The 15,431-nt window shown below is 37.4% G+C and overlaps 2 protein-coding genes across 2 annotated transcripts; one reads left to right on the forward strand and one right to left on the reverse strand.

The window, feature by feature from the left end:
- Positions 1-4,100: 4,100 nt before the first annotated feature.
- On the forward strand, positions 4,101-10,290 carry LOC132182499 (uncharacterized). Its single transcript, XM_059595762.1, has 7 exons — positions 4,101-4,432; positions 4,516-4,714; positions 5,533-5,568; positions 6,189-6,390; positions 7,443-7,521; positions 7,657-7,774; positions 9,907-10,290. Exons 2-7 carry the CDS (start codon positions 4,542-4,544, stop codon positions 9,929-9,931), a joined length of 633 nt encoding a protein of 210 aa, XP_059451745.1. The 5' UTR covers positions 4,101-4,432; positions 4,516-4,541; the 3' UTR covers positions 9,932-10,290.
- A 1,133-nt stretch (positions 10,291-11,423) lies between these two features.
- Positions 11,424-15,180, reverse strand: LOC132181202 (UPF0051 protein ABCI8, chloroplastic). Its single transcript, XM_059594315.1, has 2 exons — positions 13,621-15,180; positions 11,424-11,861 (listed from the first exon to the last, which is right to left on the reverse strand). The coding sequence occupies exons 1-2, from the start codon at positions 15,079-15,081 to the stop codon at positions 11,643-11,645; spliced, it is 1,680 nt and encodes a 559-aa protein (XP_059450298.1). The 5' UTR covers positions 15,082-15,180; the 3' UTR covers positions 11,424-11,642.
- Between the last annotated feature and the right edge of the window lie 251 nt (positions 15,181-15,431).

Genomic DNA, 15,431 nt, shown 5'->3' on the forward strand with positions numbered 1-15,431 from the left:
CTGATGCTGTTGTGGTCTTAAATAGACTAGGTTTTTATTTGATGGTGCATGCTCCCCCCTCTGGCTCTAAGGGAGGGCTTTTGTTAGCTTGGCGCCATGGTATGAATCTAGAATGTATTTCGACTACTGTTAATACAATAAATGTTTGGTGCTACTCTGATCCTTTTAATTCTCCTTGGTTGCTTTCTTGTATTTATGGTCCTTCTGTACATAACAATATATCTGATTTCTGGAATTCTCTGATGGATGCGGGTAAGGATTATATTGGGCCATGGCTGTGTATTGGTGACTTTAATATGATTTTATCTCAATCTGAAAAATACGGTGGACGACCTTATGCATGCTCCTCTAATGACCCATTCCATAGTTTTCTGGATTCTTTTGGTATGATTGATCTAGGGTTCTCTGGTAATCCTTTCACTTGGTCTAATAAACGACAAGGTCATAGACTTATTAAGGAGCGTCTTGATCGAGGAATTGCAAATTCTCACTGGATTCATCTATTTCCTCACTTCTCTGTTCAGCATCTCCCTGCGTATTCTTCTGATCACAATCCAATCATCTTGGATACAGCTCCTTCAAATTTATTCTTACCTAGACCTTTTAGGTTTGAAGAATTTTGGACCTATGATTCTTCTTGTGGTTCGGTTATTTCTAAGGCTTGGAGTCGCTATTCTACTGGCTCTCCACCCTTCATCCTAGCAAATAAACTCAAAACTACCAAAGCAGCTCTCAAAGCTTGGAATTCTTCCCATTTCGGAAATATTCAAAAACGGATTGCTTCGACATTGCAGCAACTTGATTTCATTCAGCAGTCTGTTCCTTCTTCTCAATCTCGTGACTTAGAAGAAAATTTTCAGAAAACTCTGGATGATCTACTTATTCAAGAAGAATCTCTGTGGAGGAATAAATTTAGAGAACTTTGGCTTACTTGTAAAGATTTGAACACGAAGTTCTTCCATACTTCAACTATTATCAAAAGACGGAGGAATGCTATTGACTTCTTAAAAATGCCTTCTGGGAACTGGACTGCCGATAGATCTGATATTGGTAATTGCTTTACCTCTCATTTCAAGAATTTATTTTCATCTTCTGTTCCTACCTTAGATGAAGATTTATTATCTTTGTTTGATAATTGTATCTCTCCTGAGGAAAATGATACTATCTGTGCTATTCCTTCGGAAGAAGAGATTTTCTCTATCTTATCCAGTATTGGTTCCACAAAAGCTCCTGGCCCTGATGGGTTTACTGCACTCTTTTATAAGAAATATTGGAGCACGGTGAAAGATGTGGTGCTTGCAAGCATATGGGATTTTTTTGGGAAAAACCATCTCCTAAAACAACAAAATCACACTTTTATTGCTCTCATTCCCAAACGATTGGAGGCATCTTCTGTGGATCAATTTAGACCTATTAGCTTGTGTAATATTATCTACAAGATCATCTCCAAGCTCCTAGCCAATCGGTTCAAAGGTTTGCTTCATCTCTTCATTTCTCCTTATCAATCTGCCTTTGTTCCTTCCAGGAATATTCAAGATAATACTATTTTGGCTCATGAACTTCTCTACTCTCTCAACTCTAAGAAAGGGCGAGGTGGACTTATGGCTATAAAAATTGATATGGAAAAAGCCTTTGATCGAATGGAATGGAAATTTCTTCTAGATATTCTAGCAAAGCTTGGGTTTAATTCTACTTGGATCAACTGGATTCGAATCTGCATTACTTCTCCCTCATTCTCCATTCTCATCAATGGAAGCCCATTTGGTCTTTTCAGCCCAGCCAGAGGGCTTCGTCAAGGGGACCCCTTATCCCCCTTTTTATTTATTCTTGGCACAGAAGTCATTTCTCGGCTTCTCCTTCGCCAAGAATCTCATGATCTTCTTAAAGGAATCAAAATTGCTCGTAATTGCTCCCCAATTACGCATCTCTTGTTTGCGGATGATCTTATTGTTTTTGCTAAAGCCACTTCTGCAGAAGCAGTTATTATCAAATCATGCTTGGATAAATACTGCCTTTGGTCTGGACAGGCTATCAATAGTTCTAAATCTTCGGTCCACTTTAGCAAAAACACTGCTGCCTCCACTATCACCAGTATCCAAAGAATATTCCCATACAAATCGGCTTCGGCTACTTCTAAATACCTTGGTCTTCCTCTCTTCTTTGGTAGATCCAAAAAAGCAGCTTTTCAGGATATCTTAGATAAAGTTTCTGGCAAGATAGAGGGTTGGCGAGCTAAAACTTTGTCTCAAGCTGGACGCTCAGTGCTAATTAAATCGATTGCAGCTACAATTCCTTCTTATGCTATGAGCACTTTTCTTCTTCCTGCCTCTTTGTCTTCTTCCCTTGATAGGTCTTTCAAAAACTTTTGGTGGGGGTTTCCAAAGGATAAAGCTAAAAATCTCTCATTGAAATCATGGAGCTCTATTTGTCTTCCAAAAAATGTAGGAGGTCTTGGATTTCGTCGTATGCATGCTTTTAATTTGTCTCTATTAGCCAAGCTGGGATGGAAATTGCTCTCAAACTCTGATTGTCTCTGGGTAAAGCAACTTCAGAATAAATATATCAAGTATGGGAATTTTGTTTCCTCCCCCAATCCCTCTTCTGCCTCCTGGTTCTGGAAAGGTATTCAAAAAATTAAACCGTATATTTCAGTGGGAGCTTGTTTAAAGGTTTCAAGGTCATCTTCCAATTCTATCTGGTCCTCAAATTGGATCCCTACTATTCCTTCTTTCAAGCCTATGCCCAAATTCCCCAGCAATCGCAATCTGCCATCTCTTCAAATTAAGGATCTTATTAATCCTTTTTCCTGTAATTGGAAGTTTTCTTCCATTCATGCTTTGTTTGATCCTGTTTCAGCTCATGAAATTCTTAAAATTCACATTTCATCAGATCCCGAGACAAAGTATATATGGACTCCTTCCACTTCAGGATGTTTCTCGACTTCATCAGCCTATCATTTTATCTCTGACTGCTTTTCCAATATAGATCCTTCCTCTATTTGTTGGAAATCTTTATGGAAGCTTAATATCAATGACAGGCTCCAATTGTTTTTGTGGAAAATAGCTTGGAATATTCTTCCGACTAAGGAGAGATTAAGTCAATTGTTTCCTTCCATTGCTGATACTTCTTGTCCTCTTTGTAAAGTGGCCACAGATTCCATGCATCATTTATTTTTCAAATGTGTTTTTGCTCGTGTTGTCTGGCGAAATTCTTTCTGGCCTTTGGACTCGACAACTTTCAATTTCTCTTCAATGGAGGAATGGATAAATTTGATTATTTCTCCAGGCAGATATCTCGGTATCCCTCGAGAGGACTGTCATAAGTTCCAAATCTTTGCCTCTGTGGCATGTGACATCTTATGGTTCTACAGAAACAAAGCTTTTCATGACAATTCTGTCTTTGATGTTCGGAATGTCTCAGCTCATATTAATAAAATCTCACTTGAGCATTATCAAGCTTGGCATCCAGATACACAGGTTTCAACAGAAAATTGGATTACCCCTCCAAATCTCTGGTTCAAGATTAATTTTGATACTGTCATCCGGGACTCTTTCTCATGTCAGGCAGCAGTTTGTCGTGATTCTAAAGGACATATTATTGCAATGATCTCCCAGATCAGTCCATCATGCTCTCCAAATTTGGGAGAAGCCTTGGCAGCCCGTCTTGCGGTTTCCTTAGCATCTTCGCTTCGTCTTGATCGTTTTATACTAGAAGGAGATTCTGATGTGGTTATTCTAGCTCTTCGTCATTTAGATTCTTCTCCAGACTGGAGGATCTCTTCTGTCATCTCTGATATTTTAGACTCTATTCCCTTTGCTTCCTCTTGGGAAGCTAGAAAGGTTCACCGAAGTGCAAACTTCTGTGCCGACTATTTGGCACGTTGGGCCGCAGCCAGATCTCACTCTGGCAGCATTCCCTTTTCCTCTTCCCCTTTCATTTCTTCTACGATTGTTAGCGGAGAGGAACATAATCTTTCTGTTTGTTTGTTGTAGTTTTGCGGGTTTGTAATGTACTTAAAAAAAAAAAAAAAAAAAAGAAATGCCTATCCATTTATGCAGACGGTACACCTGAGCCGGACTTGTATTGTTAGAAAATTTTATCCTTATCGTACAAGCCGGACGGCGAGCCGGCTAAGATAGCGCCACAACTCCGGATTAAAGACAGAACTGCAAGCCATGCTTGGTGACCCGCGACTTTGGGGCGTTGTCCCTTTTCCGTTCGCTTTCTACAATCCATTGCAGAGATTTGGAGCAAAGTCTTCCATAAAGTCCACACCTTTTCAACCAAAACCCACAGCCAACAGATCCATCAGCCACAATATATCGCCTACTATTTACCCTGTATATCTTGCACTCGATTGCAGTGGATATAACCCCGCTTTGTCTAATTGTGGCCTTTTCCTGTCAGGCAACAGACTTGTAGAAAAGCCAAGGTGAGAAGTGAGAAGAAAGACTCTTGCGTATAAACGTTTTTTCAGTTCCTCCTATACTTTTTATTGTGCTTTAATCTGTACAGAGTACAGTATCTGAGGAAATAGGAACATGGGCACCAAAGGCCTTCTTCGCAATCTTCATGTCTTTTCCTTGGTCTTGTTTCTCGTGGGTTTTCAAGGTTCCGCACAGGGACGGTTTTTCTCAGTCAAGAAACCTGACCCGAAGGAGGCTGCTGCCACTGCTCGTTGGTTGGTCTCTCAGAATTCATGGGGGGTCTTAAAGTACGTTCTCTCTCTCTAGATGCCTATCTTGACATTTTATTTCTTTCTGGGGCTCCGTCTTTGGTCTGTTCGATGTTTTTATTGATTATGTTTCTTTAGTATGTTGGTTTTTTTGCTATGTGATTGTCACCCCAATTTGGTTGGTGATGAAATTCTTGGGTTTTGCAGTTATCGGTTTGAAAAGTCAATTTATGTTTATTATCAATCGAAAGGGTACCATGAGAGCAAGCAGTTGTTTGCTAGACTTTTGTTGATTAATAAACTTGCCATTACCATTAATTTGTTGTTCAGCTTTCTGTTTGAATTCTGTATTCTGTTATTAACTCCCTGTGTTTCCTTTGTTTTCTTGTTGAAATGTTCTGTAATTCTCTTATTTTCACGAATTTTCTACCTGTTGGGCATAGATTCTATTCTTCGCAACAAAGTCTTTTGGGTAGGTTCTCACCTCCTTGCTCCTGTGAGTTCGGATGGTCGTGTTGGAAGACATAGAGTGCAAGCTTAAAGTCATTGAGTGACTTAAAATGCATGGGACTAAGGGAGTTTTCAGTCAAGTTGTTGATTTAATGGTTCATTAGCGATGTCATCTTGACTACAGTGCTGATGCACTGTTTAGTTTGGAAGACACTAAGATCTTTTACAGACTTTCTTAAGTATGATAAAGAAAGATAAAGATAAGAAGTTTTCTATTGTTTCATCGTTAGATCACAAAAGCCCAGCTGTTTCAACGGACTTGTGAATTTGTAATATGATATTTGTACTAGGAGTCTAGGATGTTTGGATATTGAAATCAAAGCTTATTTCTCATTTTTATTTTGCAGTACTATCTCAAGTGATTTGGGAGGAGCACCATTTGGGTAAGCTTTTACTAATTCTACATGCTAGAAAGCCTTTTTCTTATTTTCAGGCTCCATAAAATTCAGTTACTTTGTTTGGAAATTATTGTCGTGTTGCTTGAAATAGGTTAGGTCTTTCCACGTATGAGATACATAATGAGTTGTTCATGATTTGAAAACTTATGGCTTGAGATCCAATAAAAAAGAATTTTCAATTAATCTTATCTTATGCTTATCTTAAATAAGTTGCAACTTATATTAATTTAAATTTGTGATGAGATACATTTGTAGTTAAACGTCGATGCTAGTCTTAGGGGGTTTGATATTCCTTAAAACTCATGGTTTCAAGTGCCAGTCACGCATTATGCATCGGAGGATTATCGTATGAGTGAGATTTCTGCCTGATGCATTATCTAAAACATATGCCGTTCTCACCAGTAACTTGAAACTCCATTGCCTCTAGTATTCATGTCAGGAGATAGCATAAAATAGGGTAAAAATTTTGTATCATCTGAATTGAGTTGATATGTAAGTGTGCATAGTTCCATTTTCTTTTTTGTTTTACACCTTGCTTTGCAGTAAGTTTGCATCCACCTCACATATCTAGAACTAGTCATATAACAGCATCAAATACGTTGCAGGAATGTAGTTTCATTTAGTGATGGGCTACCTAAAAAAGGTACTGGCATCCCATACTTCTACTTGACAACTCTTGATCCAACTGCCAAAGATGCAATGAAAGACGAGAGGGCTTCATTCACGATTAGTGAATACCCTATTGGAACTTGCGGCAAGATAGACCCTGAGAATCCCACCTGTGCAAAAATAACACTTACTGGCAAGGTCTGTTGCAAAATCAAACTTGTCTAATTTAATCTATGACCAGCCACATTAATTGTAACTTTGTTGCTTGTCGCTCTAGTTTCCCGTTTGCACTTCTTTTTTTCTCTCTTTTCTTTTGGTTCTGAGTCATTTGACTTTAGAATGATATATATATATATAGACAAGTATTAGAACTGGACACCAGGTGACTAAAAAATCAATTCCAATGAGAGTAAATGGCTACTTATTCCACCCCCCCCCCAAACAAGAAAAAAATAAGGACGCTAAATGGACAACATGTTGTATAAGATAGCAATTACTAAGATAAACATTTGTTGTCTAATTATTAGGCCTTTTAGTCTCCATCACTTGTCAAATGAACAGGATTTGCAGTATTTAGCACAAACAACATTCTGTTATACATGTGCTGCACTCTAAGAAATGCCCATTAGGGTGTTCTCTGTCATCCCCTGATCCCTTGACCTCAGGGTGACTTGCATGTAATCAAAACCAGCAAATTGACTTCATATGGGAGGACCAACACCGGGTAATGGCCTTTTTTAGTCATTGTCTCTTTCCAATGGCTAGGATAAGGCTTTGTTAATTTTGTATAAAATTTATAATAACTCGTGTCATTTGAAACTTGAAAGAGGATCCAACTTTCTGAAAACTGGCCACAACAGGCATTATTCCTTGCTCATCAAAAAGACACCACTCATTGACTTGATGGAAATCTTACCACATATACAGTGTTGCGACCCAATTGTGAGACAGCTTTGGATAAACTTCCATAGAATATCATGTAGGAAAATAAATATATGTGGAATATAAGTTATTAAATCTTGTTGAAGTTGATAGAATATTGTGTCTATAAGCATGTGAAGAAACGTTTTGCTATTCTATGGCATTGTCTTTGTAAATTATTTACCATACACACAACTAGTTCAGATTGATTAGCAACACCTTATCCCCACCCCCCTTTCCAAAAAAAAAAAGGGGCCTTTGGTGAATTTACTAGAAAGAGTTTTTATTTTGAATAACTTGGATGAAATTTTCCCTCCGTTGTATTTCAGTTGAAGCTAGTTGATAAAAAATCCAAAGAAGCGGAATTTGCTAAAAGTTCCTTGTTCTCAAAGCATGTGGAGATGAAGGGTAAGTACAAGAATTTATACATTAGCGACACTTCTGGTTTGTCAGTCACTTTGACATGTTGCCAATGCCACCTTTTCTCCATTTCTATCTTTCTGCAACTAACTATACTGACTTTTTTCATATATATATTCGCAGACTGGCCTAAGGATCACAACTTCCAGTTCTTCAAGTTAGAAATCGAGAATATATTTTTGATCGATTGGTTTGGTGGTCCAAAACCTCTACCGGTGGATGAGTACCTGCATCCCAAAAAGTGAGTACTAGAGCAATGATATCATGTTTGCAATTGCAATCACATACGAAAATACTACAAAGTTTATTCTAATTTCTTTACTTATGTAATGAAATCTATGAAACTGAAATGGAAAATCTATGAAAATAAATGGGGTTGTTCTTATTAGGTACCCCCTTCAGTCTTTTATAAACGTTTGTACAGGAATATTTTGACAGCTATAGGAGGACAACACAGTAAGACAGCTAGCCTTCTTCTAGAAGGTTTACATACCACTCCTCACACTTTTTGGAAACTACATATTATTCCATACATTCATATATATACCATAATACCCCCCCTCAAACTGGAGCATATATATCATATAAGCCCAACTTTGAACAAATAAACTTTAATTGACCACGACAAAGAGACTTTGTAAACATGTCAGCAAGTTGATCTCCATATTTCACGAAAGGTGTAGAAATACTTCCAATCAATATTTTATCTTGAGTGAAATGGCAATCAGCTTCAATGTGCTTTGTTCTCTCGTGGAACACTAGGTAGAAGTAATGCGCATAGCCGCCTGGTTATTGCAATATAGAGGAATAGGTGTAGGAACTGAAAATCCAACTTCCTAAAGGAAATGGCGTAACCATGTCAATTCGCTAGTCATATTAGTCATAGCCCTATACTTTGCCTCTGCACTAGATTGAGCAACCATTGTTTGTTTTTTACTCTTCCAAGAAACAAGGTTACTTATGGCGATGTACAATACTAAGTAGTGGATCTTCTGTCGGAAGGGGATCCTGTCCAATTTGTGTCAGTGAAATCCTTCTACCCTGAGATGTCCTTTCTTCCTACATAGAATATCAAAACCTGAGAATTTCTTTAGATATCATATAATACAAATCGCAGCATCCCAATTTGAAGTTCTAGGTGTTTCCATGAAGTGACCCACGACATTGACTGCATAATAGTAAGATAATTCAGCTTTTCAACTAGTCGCCTATATTTGCTAGGATCACCAAACAATTCTCCATCATCTTTCAAAGTTTCTGATTTGGGTTCACAGGAACATCAATAGAATGAGCACCAAAAGTATTTTTTCCTCCAACAAGTCTAGCACATATTTTCTCTGAGATAGATTAACCCCTTTTGGAGATCGATCAACTTCAATGCCCTAGAAATACCGAAGTTTTCCTACGTCTTTGGTTTGAAACTTCTCCTGCAAATATTGTTCTATTCTAGCAATACCTCGAGAATCATCCCGAGTAATCACAATGTCATCCACATAAACCACAAGAAAATACCCAACATTTGTATGCAAATGGAATACTGAATGATCATTAAAGAAGACTGAACTCCCATCACCACATCAGAAAATTTGCCAAACCATGCTCATTGAGATTGCTTGAGACCATCTAGTGTTTTCTTCAATTTACGCACACTAAGCAACAAACCTGAGTGGTTGCTCTATATATACTTATTCAAGAAGATCATCATGAAGAAAAACATTTTTTAGATCCAGATGATACAAAAGTCAATCAAGATTAGTTGTTAGAGAAATCAAAATCCAATAGAAGAGATTTTTGCAACAGAAGAGAATGTCTCATAATAATCAATGTCATAGGTTCTTATGAGGGCACAAATGAGGTAGGCTTAAGCTTCATCCCCACAGCCTTAGTGAAGGAAACAGTGGCAACGCCAACGTCATTCAACCAACATGGCTATGGTGATAAAGATGCAACAAAGAAGATCCTTCAAACTTGTTGCGGAACAAAGAAAAAAATGAAAAAGAAAATAAACAAAGAAAAAAAAAAGGAAGAAGAAGAATTTATTTGGTACACGGTTGTTCTTGATACCATGTAATGAAATCTATGAATTTTAAATGGAAAATTTAGGAAAATAAAATGGAGTTCTTCTTACGTAGTAGTCTCTTCTTCATTCTTCATTTTTAGACATTTGTACAAGAATATTCTGACAGTTATAGCGCCTAGCCTTCATCTAGAAGGTTTACACTCTTAGAAAATTGCCATATTATTCAACGAACATGCATATATTCACTCTAACAACTGCCAAATAATCCATCAGAATTGATAAGAGTTTCATATGCTTTGAAGTGCTTATTTTTATATTTACTGATTCATTTCTTTTCTCTCTGCCATGTACAGGAACAAACTTACTTCCATTCTGTGAATGCTCATCTAATTGCCACTTTCTTATCTGTTTGTGCATTGGATGTTACTGTGAAGTGTGCATAATCAATTCATTGTCAATAAGATGTGACAGTTATGATTACTCTTTATGTCGTTACAGTTGTTCCATCTTATCGTCTGATAAGAATAATTAAAGACAATAAGTTGTTGGTAATTTGTATTCATAACAAGCACCCTTATTATTGTTTATTCGATAATAATCCGAGGATGTACAATATACACTTCAAAATCAGCATGTTGGTTGATTCATGTGATGTCTTGTATATGTGTGCTCAAAGACATGTCCTTTTTGCTTCCTTAATCAAATTTTATGTTTGTTTGTTTGGCCAACAGCTTCAATTTGCCAAATGCATCTCTTTTTCTTAAATTTTTATTTCCGTCAGTCGACAACAACTTTCGTATAGTTCCTGTCGATGAAGGGAATGATATTGTAAACTCTTTATGCTAGCAGTGCCATCAATATGTATATGCTTTTCAATGCCAAATTGGTTGATTCACAGACATATTAGAACAATCATTGGAAATGGGAAGAATAATGATTTACTCTTGAAGAGATGAATATGCAGTTACGAAGTTTGTGTTGATATGAGAGATATGTCAAGACTTCAGGTTTCAATTCTTCCAGTACCGAGAATGTTGTGTTGGGTGATCAACATTGTATGAGCTAGGATAACTGTAAAAGATCCCACTGTTTTATTGGCCACTTGAATTATTCTGGATCCAGATGAATTTTGCTCAATCCCACCAAATATTTTTGAGTTCATTTGTTTGGCTCTCTAACACTTCTCTAGACTAAAAGGTCTTTGAGGTATGTAAAAAAAATAATTTAATTCCTCGAGTCAAATTTTGTCCACTAATTTAACAAATTTCGTTAGTGTAACATTGTCTTAAATATGACAAGTATCACAATTTTATTGGCTCTAACGTTTCACGCAATCATAATTTGTTAAGTTAATGAACAAAATTTAATTGTAGGAACTAAATTATTTTTTTGGCATATCTCGCTTACCATTGAGTTCATTCTAATACTATAAGGAGTTAATTGCAAATTAAATTGCAAATCAAATAAATCATATGAACTGATTTTGCATTTTTTTCCTAATTTAAAAGTGCAAAAATTAGAAACGTGAGATAAAAAATCCACGCTTTTGTTCTACAAGCAAGAAAGCGAGGAATGTTAAGCCAACTGATCATTCTGCATCGCTGTCATCCATTTCATTTGAGATATCCTCCTCAACCTCACCGTCACCGTCCAATAGCAACTAGGCTCAAGATCCATTTGGAATCAAGATAAAACTTATATGGGTAATCCATGAAGATAATAGGACATTCCTCTCAAGTCATGATTCTTCAAATGACTTGAAAAGAAACTCACTCACAAACTCACTTTTTCAGAGAGGTTTCTTCTACGTCATTGCTAATTTTGAAACCCAGTGCCAATGAAACGGCTGTACAAGATTTATAAATGAAGACTTTCATGTTATTTAATATAAAAACAGACAATATTATTACACAAGAAGCAAACAAGTAATATTTTTATGTACACAGTATCCAGACTCTTCCCAGTGTGTAATACAAATAGTTGCTTGAAGACATCTGAGACTTTTGCAATCTTAAAACCTCTTGACAAAAAGACATAAATTCCCTCCAACAACAAACATGAGCTTTTTGACTAAAACCTTACCTGCTACCTAACCCACTGATCCTTCAAGCTTCAAGCTCATAAGTTGATTCACCTCAGAACCAAACTCGTCTGGAAGCTCATTAAACACATCCCTGCAGAACCCAGATATCATGGCAGCCATGGCTTTCTCATAGTCAATTCCCCTCTGCTGGAAGTAAAATAGCTGATCTTCACCAATTTTGGAGGTACTGGCTTCATGTTCAACGCGAGCTGTGGGATTCTTCACCTGTCAAACGAATCATTCAGTATATATACCCACAAAAAAAAGTCGGCGTAAAACTTCTACTCTCTAAACATAACTTGAAGACGAGAGAAGGTGAGGGAAAAACTTTATCAGAATACCGCAAACAAACAACTATTTTTCCTAATATGATTTAGCAATGTAATTCACATCATAGCCAGACTTTTCCCTAGCTGTCTCTGTCTCTTGTCCTAACTCTAGGTACAAGAAGTCTCACAATTGTATACACAAGAAAATTGTGGCAACTACATTTAGAGGGGACTAATGGAAATGTTATAATTCCATCAATCCATTCTAGCTTACCAAAATTAAGTTCAATTATTTATCTATTTATTTTCTGCCCTTTCCAAAGGGATGACTAGAATGACCAGTTCACCGTGTCATCTCAAAGAGAGAGATATCATAAAAAGTTCACACAGTATCTGAATCTACAATTTTGCAAGTAGATAAAAAGTTTTGCACTTTCCACTTCAATAAGAGCCTTCCATAGTTTGCAACAAATCAATGACATATTTTACAGTTTTTGCTAGCTCATGCACTTTACAATTTTCTAATAACTGCATCAATGTTAAAGTGTACCCCAATTATGAGGTCAATAAATGTAGAGAGAAACTCCTCTGATACAAAAGCAGCAATATTTCAAAACCAGAGTAAATTGCACAGAATGAATTAATTTCCATCTCAAAACATTGTTCCATCACTCACTCACGCACACACAAAAGCCTCCACCGATTACAAATTGTTTTTTCCTTGAGCTTGCAAATTTCATAAATCTCGTCAATAAAAATCTTGCTTTACTGCCCACAGAAATCACACTGATAATGCTTATAAAAAAAAAACCACATAATGCTACCTATAGAAATAAATACATAAATTCTTTATTACAGCATGTGCAATAGTGAAAATGATACAAACCTCCAAAGGATTTGTCAAATTACTCAGGAAAAAAACTGAAATTCGAATTACAGAACTGATACTTGACACAAGGTTCTATTTTCTCAGTTCTTTTATTTCGTTGATAGTTTATAATAACTCCATAATTGTATGCTGCCTACCCAGGAGAAAAAGAATAAGAAAAAATTGTCCAAAGTCAGATGCACTTTCAACGAACATTTCAGGTGTATGACCCATAATTGGGGTAGACAATAGGCTGAAAACACGTAATGTAAGGACTATAATTGGTTGGGTCAGCACACCACATCATAAGCTTCAGACCTCCCAAGACCAGAATGGAAGGTTTATACAAGACTACATGAAATATAAAATGAAAAAGGGGAAGAAAATGAGAAAGAACCAAAGCTACTATGCACATCTGTAAAGATTAATAGCTTAATGGCTCTAATTTGTCTTCTATTCAATGCTTATATGGTAAAATAACTTCCGATTTTCTGTTGTTTTGAGGTATGAATTCATATAAAGAGTTCCTGAGACCACCCTGCGCTATGGACCTGGAAATAAATCTCTATTCCATGTCCCTGGCAGGAACCTTGAGTAATTATCGAAAGAGATGCCCCAACATTCAGAGCAGTAAGGATATCAAATTCTTAACTACCTCCACTTCTTCAAACATGAAATGAAAAAATGAAACAAAATAAAATCACAGGATAATACAAACATCCTGTCCAGGATGATCTGATCCTAGGTGAAGTAATTTATTCCTATGTGACTCATAAGTTGTTATAACTTCATCGAACAAAATATGAAACAAAATACTAGTATGAGTGTGAAAAATCAATCCTAATACCTGTATGTATGGATAGGTATTGGCAGCTGCACTGTCACCAATAAGCATGGAATCGCATTGAGAGGAATTTCGGGCATTCTCTGCCTTAGACTGAACCTGAACAAGACCCCTATAGCAGTTTCTTGAATTCCCAGTCGAGATACCTTTAGAAATAATCCTGCTTCTAGTATTCTTCCCTTTGTGTATCATTTTTGTCCCCGTGTCTGCCTGCTGATAATTATTCGTCAAAGCTACCGAATAGAACTCACCAACAGTATCATCTCCCTCCAAAACAACACTAGGATACTTCCAAGTAATGGCAGACCCCGTCTCCACTTGGGTCCAAGATACCTTTGAGCGAGCCCCAGCACAAAGGCCCCGCTTTGTAACAAAATTATAAACTCCTCCCTTCCCTTCCTCATCCCCAGCATACCAATTCTGCACTGTGGAGTACTTAATCTGCGCACCCTCAGCACAATACAACTCCACCACAGCAGCATGAAGCTGGTTTCTATCATATGAAGGTGCCGTACACCCCTCCAAATACTCCACAAAACTCCTGTCATCCGCAACTATCAACGTCCTCTCAAACTGCCCGGTTTCTAATGCATTTATCCGAAAGTAAGTTGAAATTTGCATTGGACACTTTGTGTCTTTCGGAATATAACAAAACGAACCATCACTAAACACTGCCGAATTCAAAGCTGCATAGTAATTATCCTCACTCGGCACTACTCTCCCTAAATACTTCCTAACCAAATCCGGGTACTCCCTAATAGCCTCAGATATCGAGCAAAATATTACACCAGCCTTCTCTAAAGTCTTCCTGTGCGTCGTGGCAATCGACACGCTATCGAGAACGGCATCAACAGCAACATTAGCCAATCGATTCTGTTCATTCAAAGGGACACCCAGTTTATCAAAGTACCTAACGAGTTCCGGGTCGGCCTCGTCGAGGCTATTCAAAGTGGGTTTCTTCTTGGGCGCAGAGTAATAACAAATATCTTGGAAATCAACAGAAGGGTATCGGTTATCGGACCACTTGGGCTCTCTCATTTTCAAGAATTTCTCATAGGCGTTCAATCTAAACTCAAGCATCCAATCTGGTTCTTCTTTAAGCGAAGAAATCAGTCGGATTGTTTCCTTCGAAAGCCCTTTAGGGATCGAAAACGAATCGATGTCTATATTAAAACCAAATTTCTTGTCGTACTCAACGTTACGAAGAATTTCCTGGATTTTCTCACTACTACTGGTTGTTGTTGTTGTTGAAATCGAGGACATACCTGAAGAAGAAGAAGAAGAACTTGGACCCGAATACCCGACATCTGCTCGGACCTTGAAGAGCCTTGAAGTTGGGGTTTTGGGGTTTGGGAATTTCGGATTCTGGAGCCTTGGATGAAACCCTTTTGGGAGTTTAGGTGATTCATAGGTGGGTTGGGGAGATAAGCTTGAAATAGTACCGTTAGCTAAGAGAGAAGCCATGGATGTGGCCTGCGTCGGATAGAGCTGCGAGAAAAACCGACAAGATGAAGGAAAATGTGAAGCTGTATTTTTTTCTGCTTCCTGTTTCTTTATGTTTTCTTGGCCACAAGTTTAACGAGTCTTGTGTGTAACACGGACCTCACAGGATGAGGGCACGTGGCTATACATCGAGGAAGTTATATGATTTTTTTGGAAAAGATTTCACTTTGGCTCCTACTTTGGCTGAGTCCTGCTATCATGCTCTCAAGAGTTAGACAAGTGTCTGTTAAAATTTGATGTGACTTTATTAAAAAAAAAAAATTGTAAAAAAATCTCTCTCTTCCTAGTCCTGCTAGATTTTGTTTTTTTTG

The sequence above is a fragment of the Corylus avellana genome, chromosome ca5 (genome assembly GCF_901000735.1).
Source record: "Corylus avellana chromosome ca5, CavTom2PMs-1.0".
Lineage (NCBI taxonomy): Eukaryota > Viridiplantae > Streptophyta > Magnoliopsida > Fagales > Betulaceae > Corylus > Corylus avellana.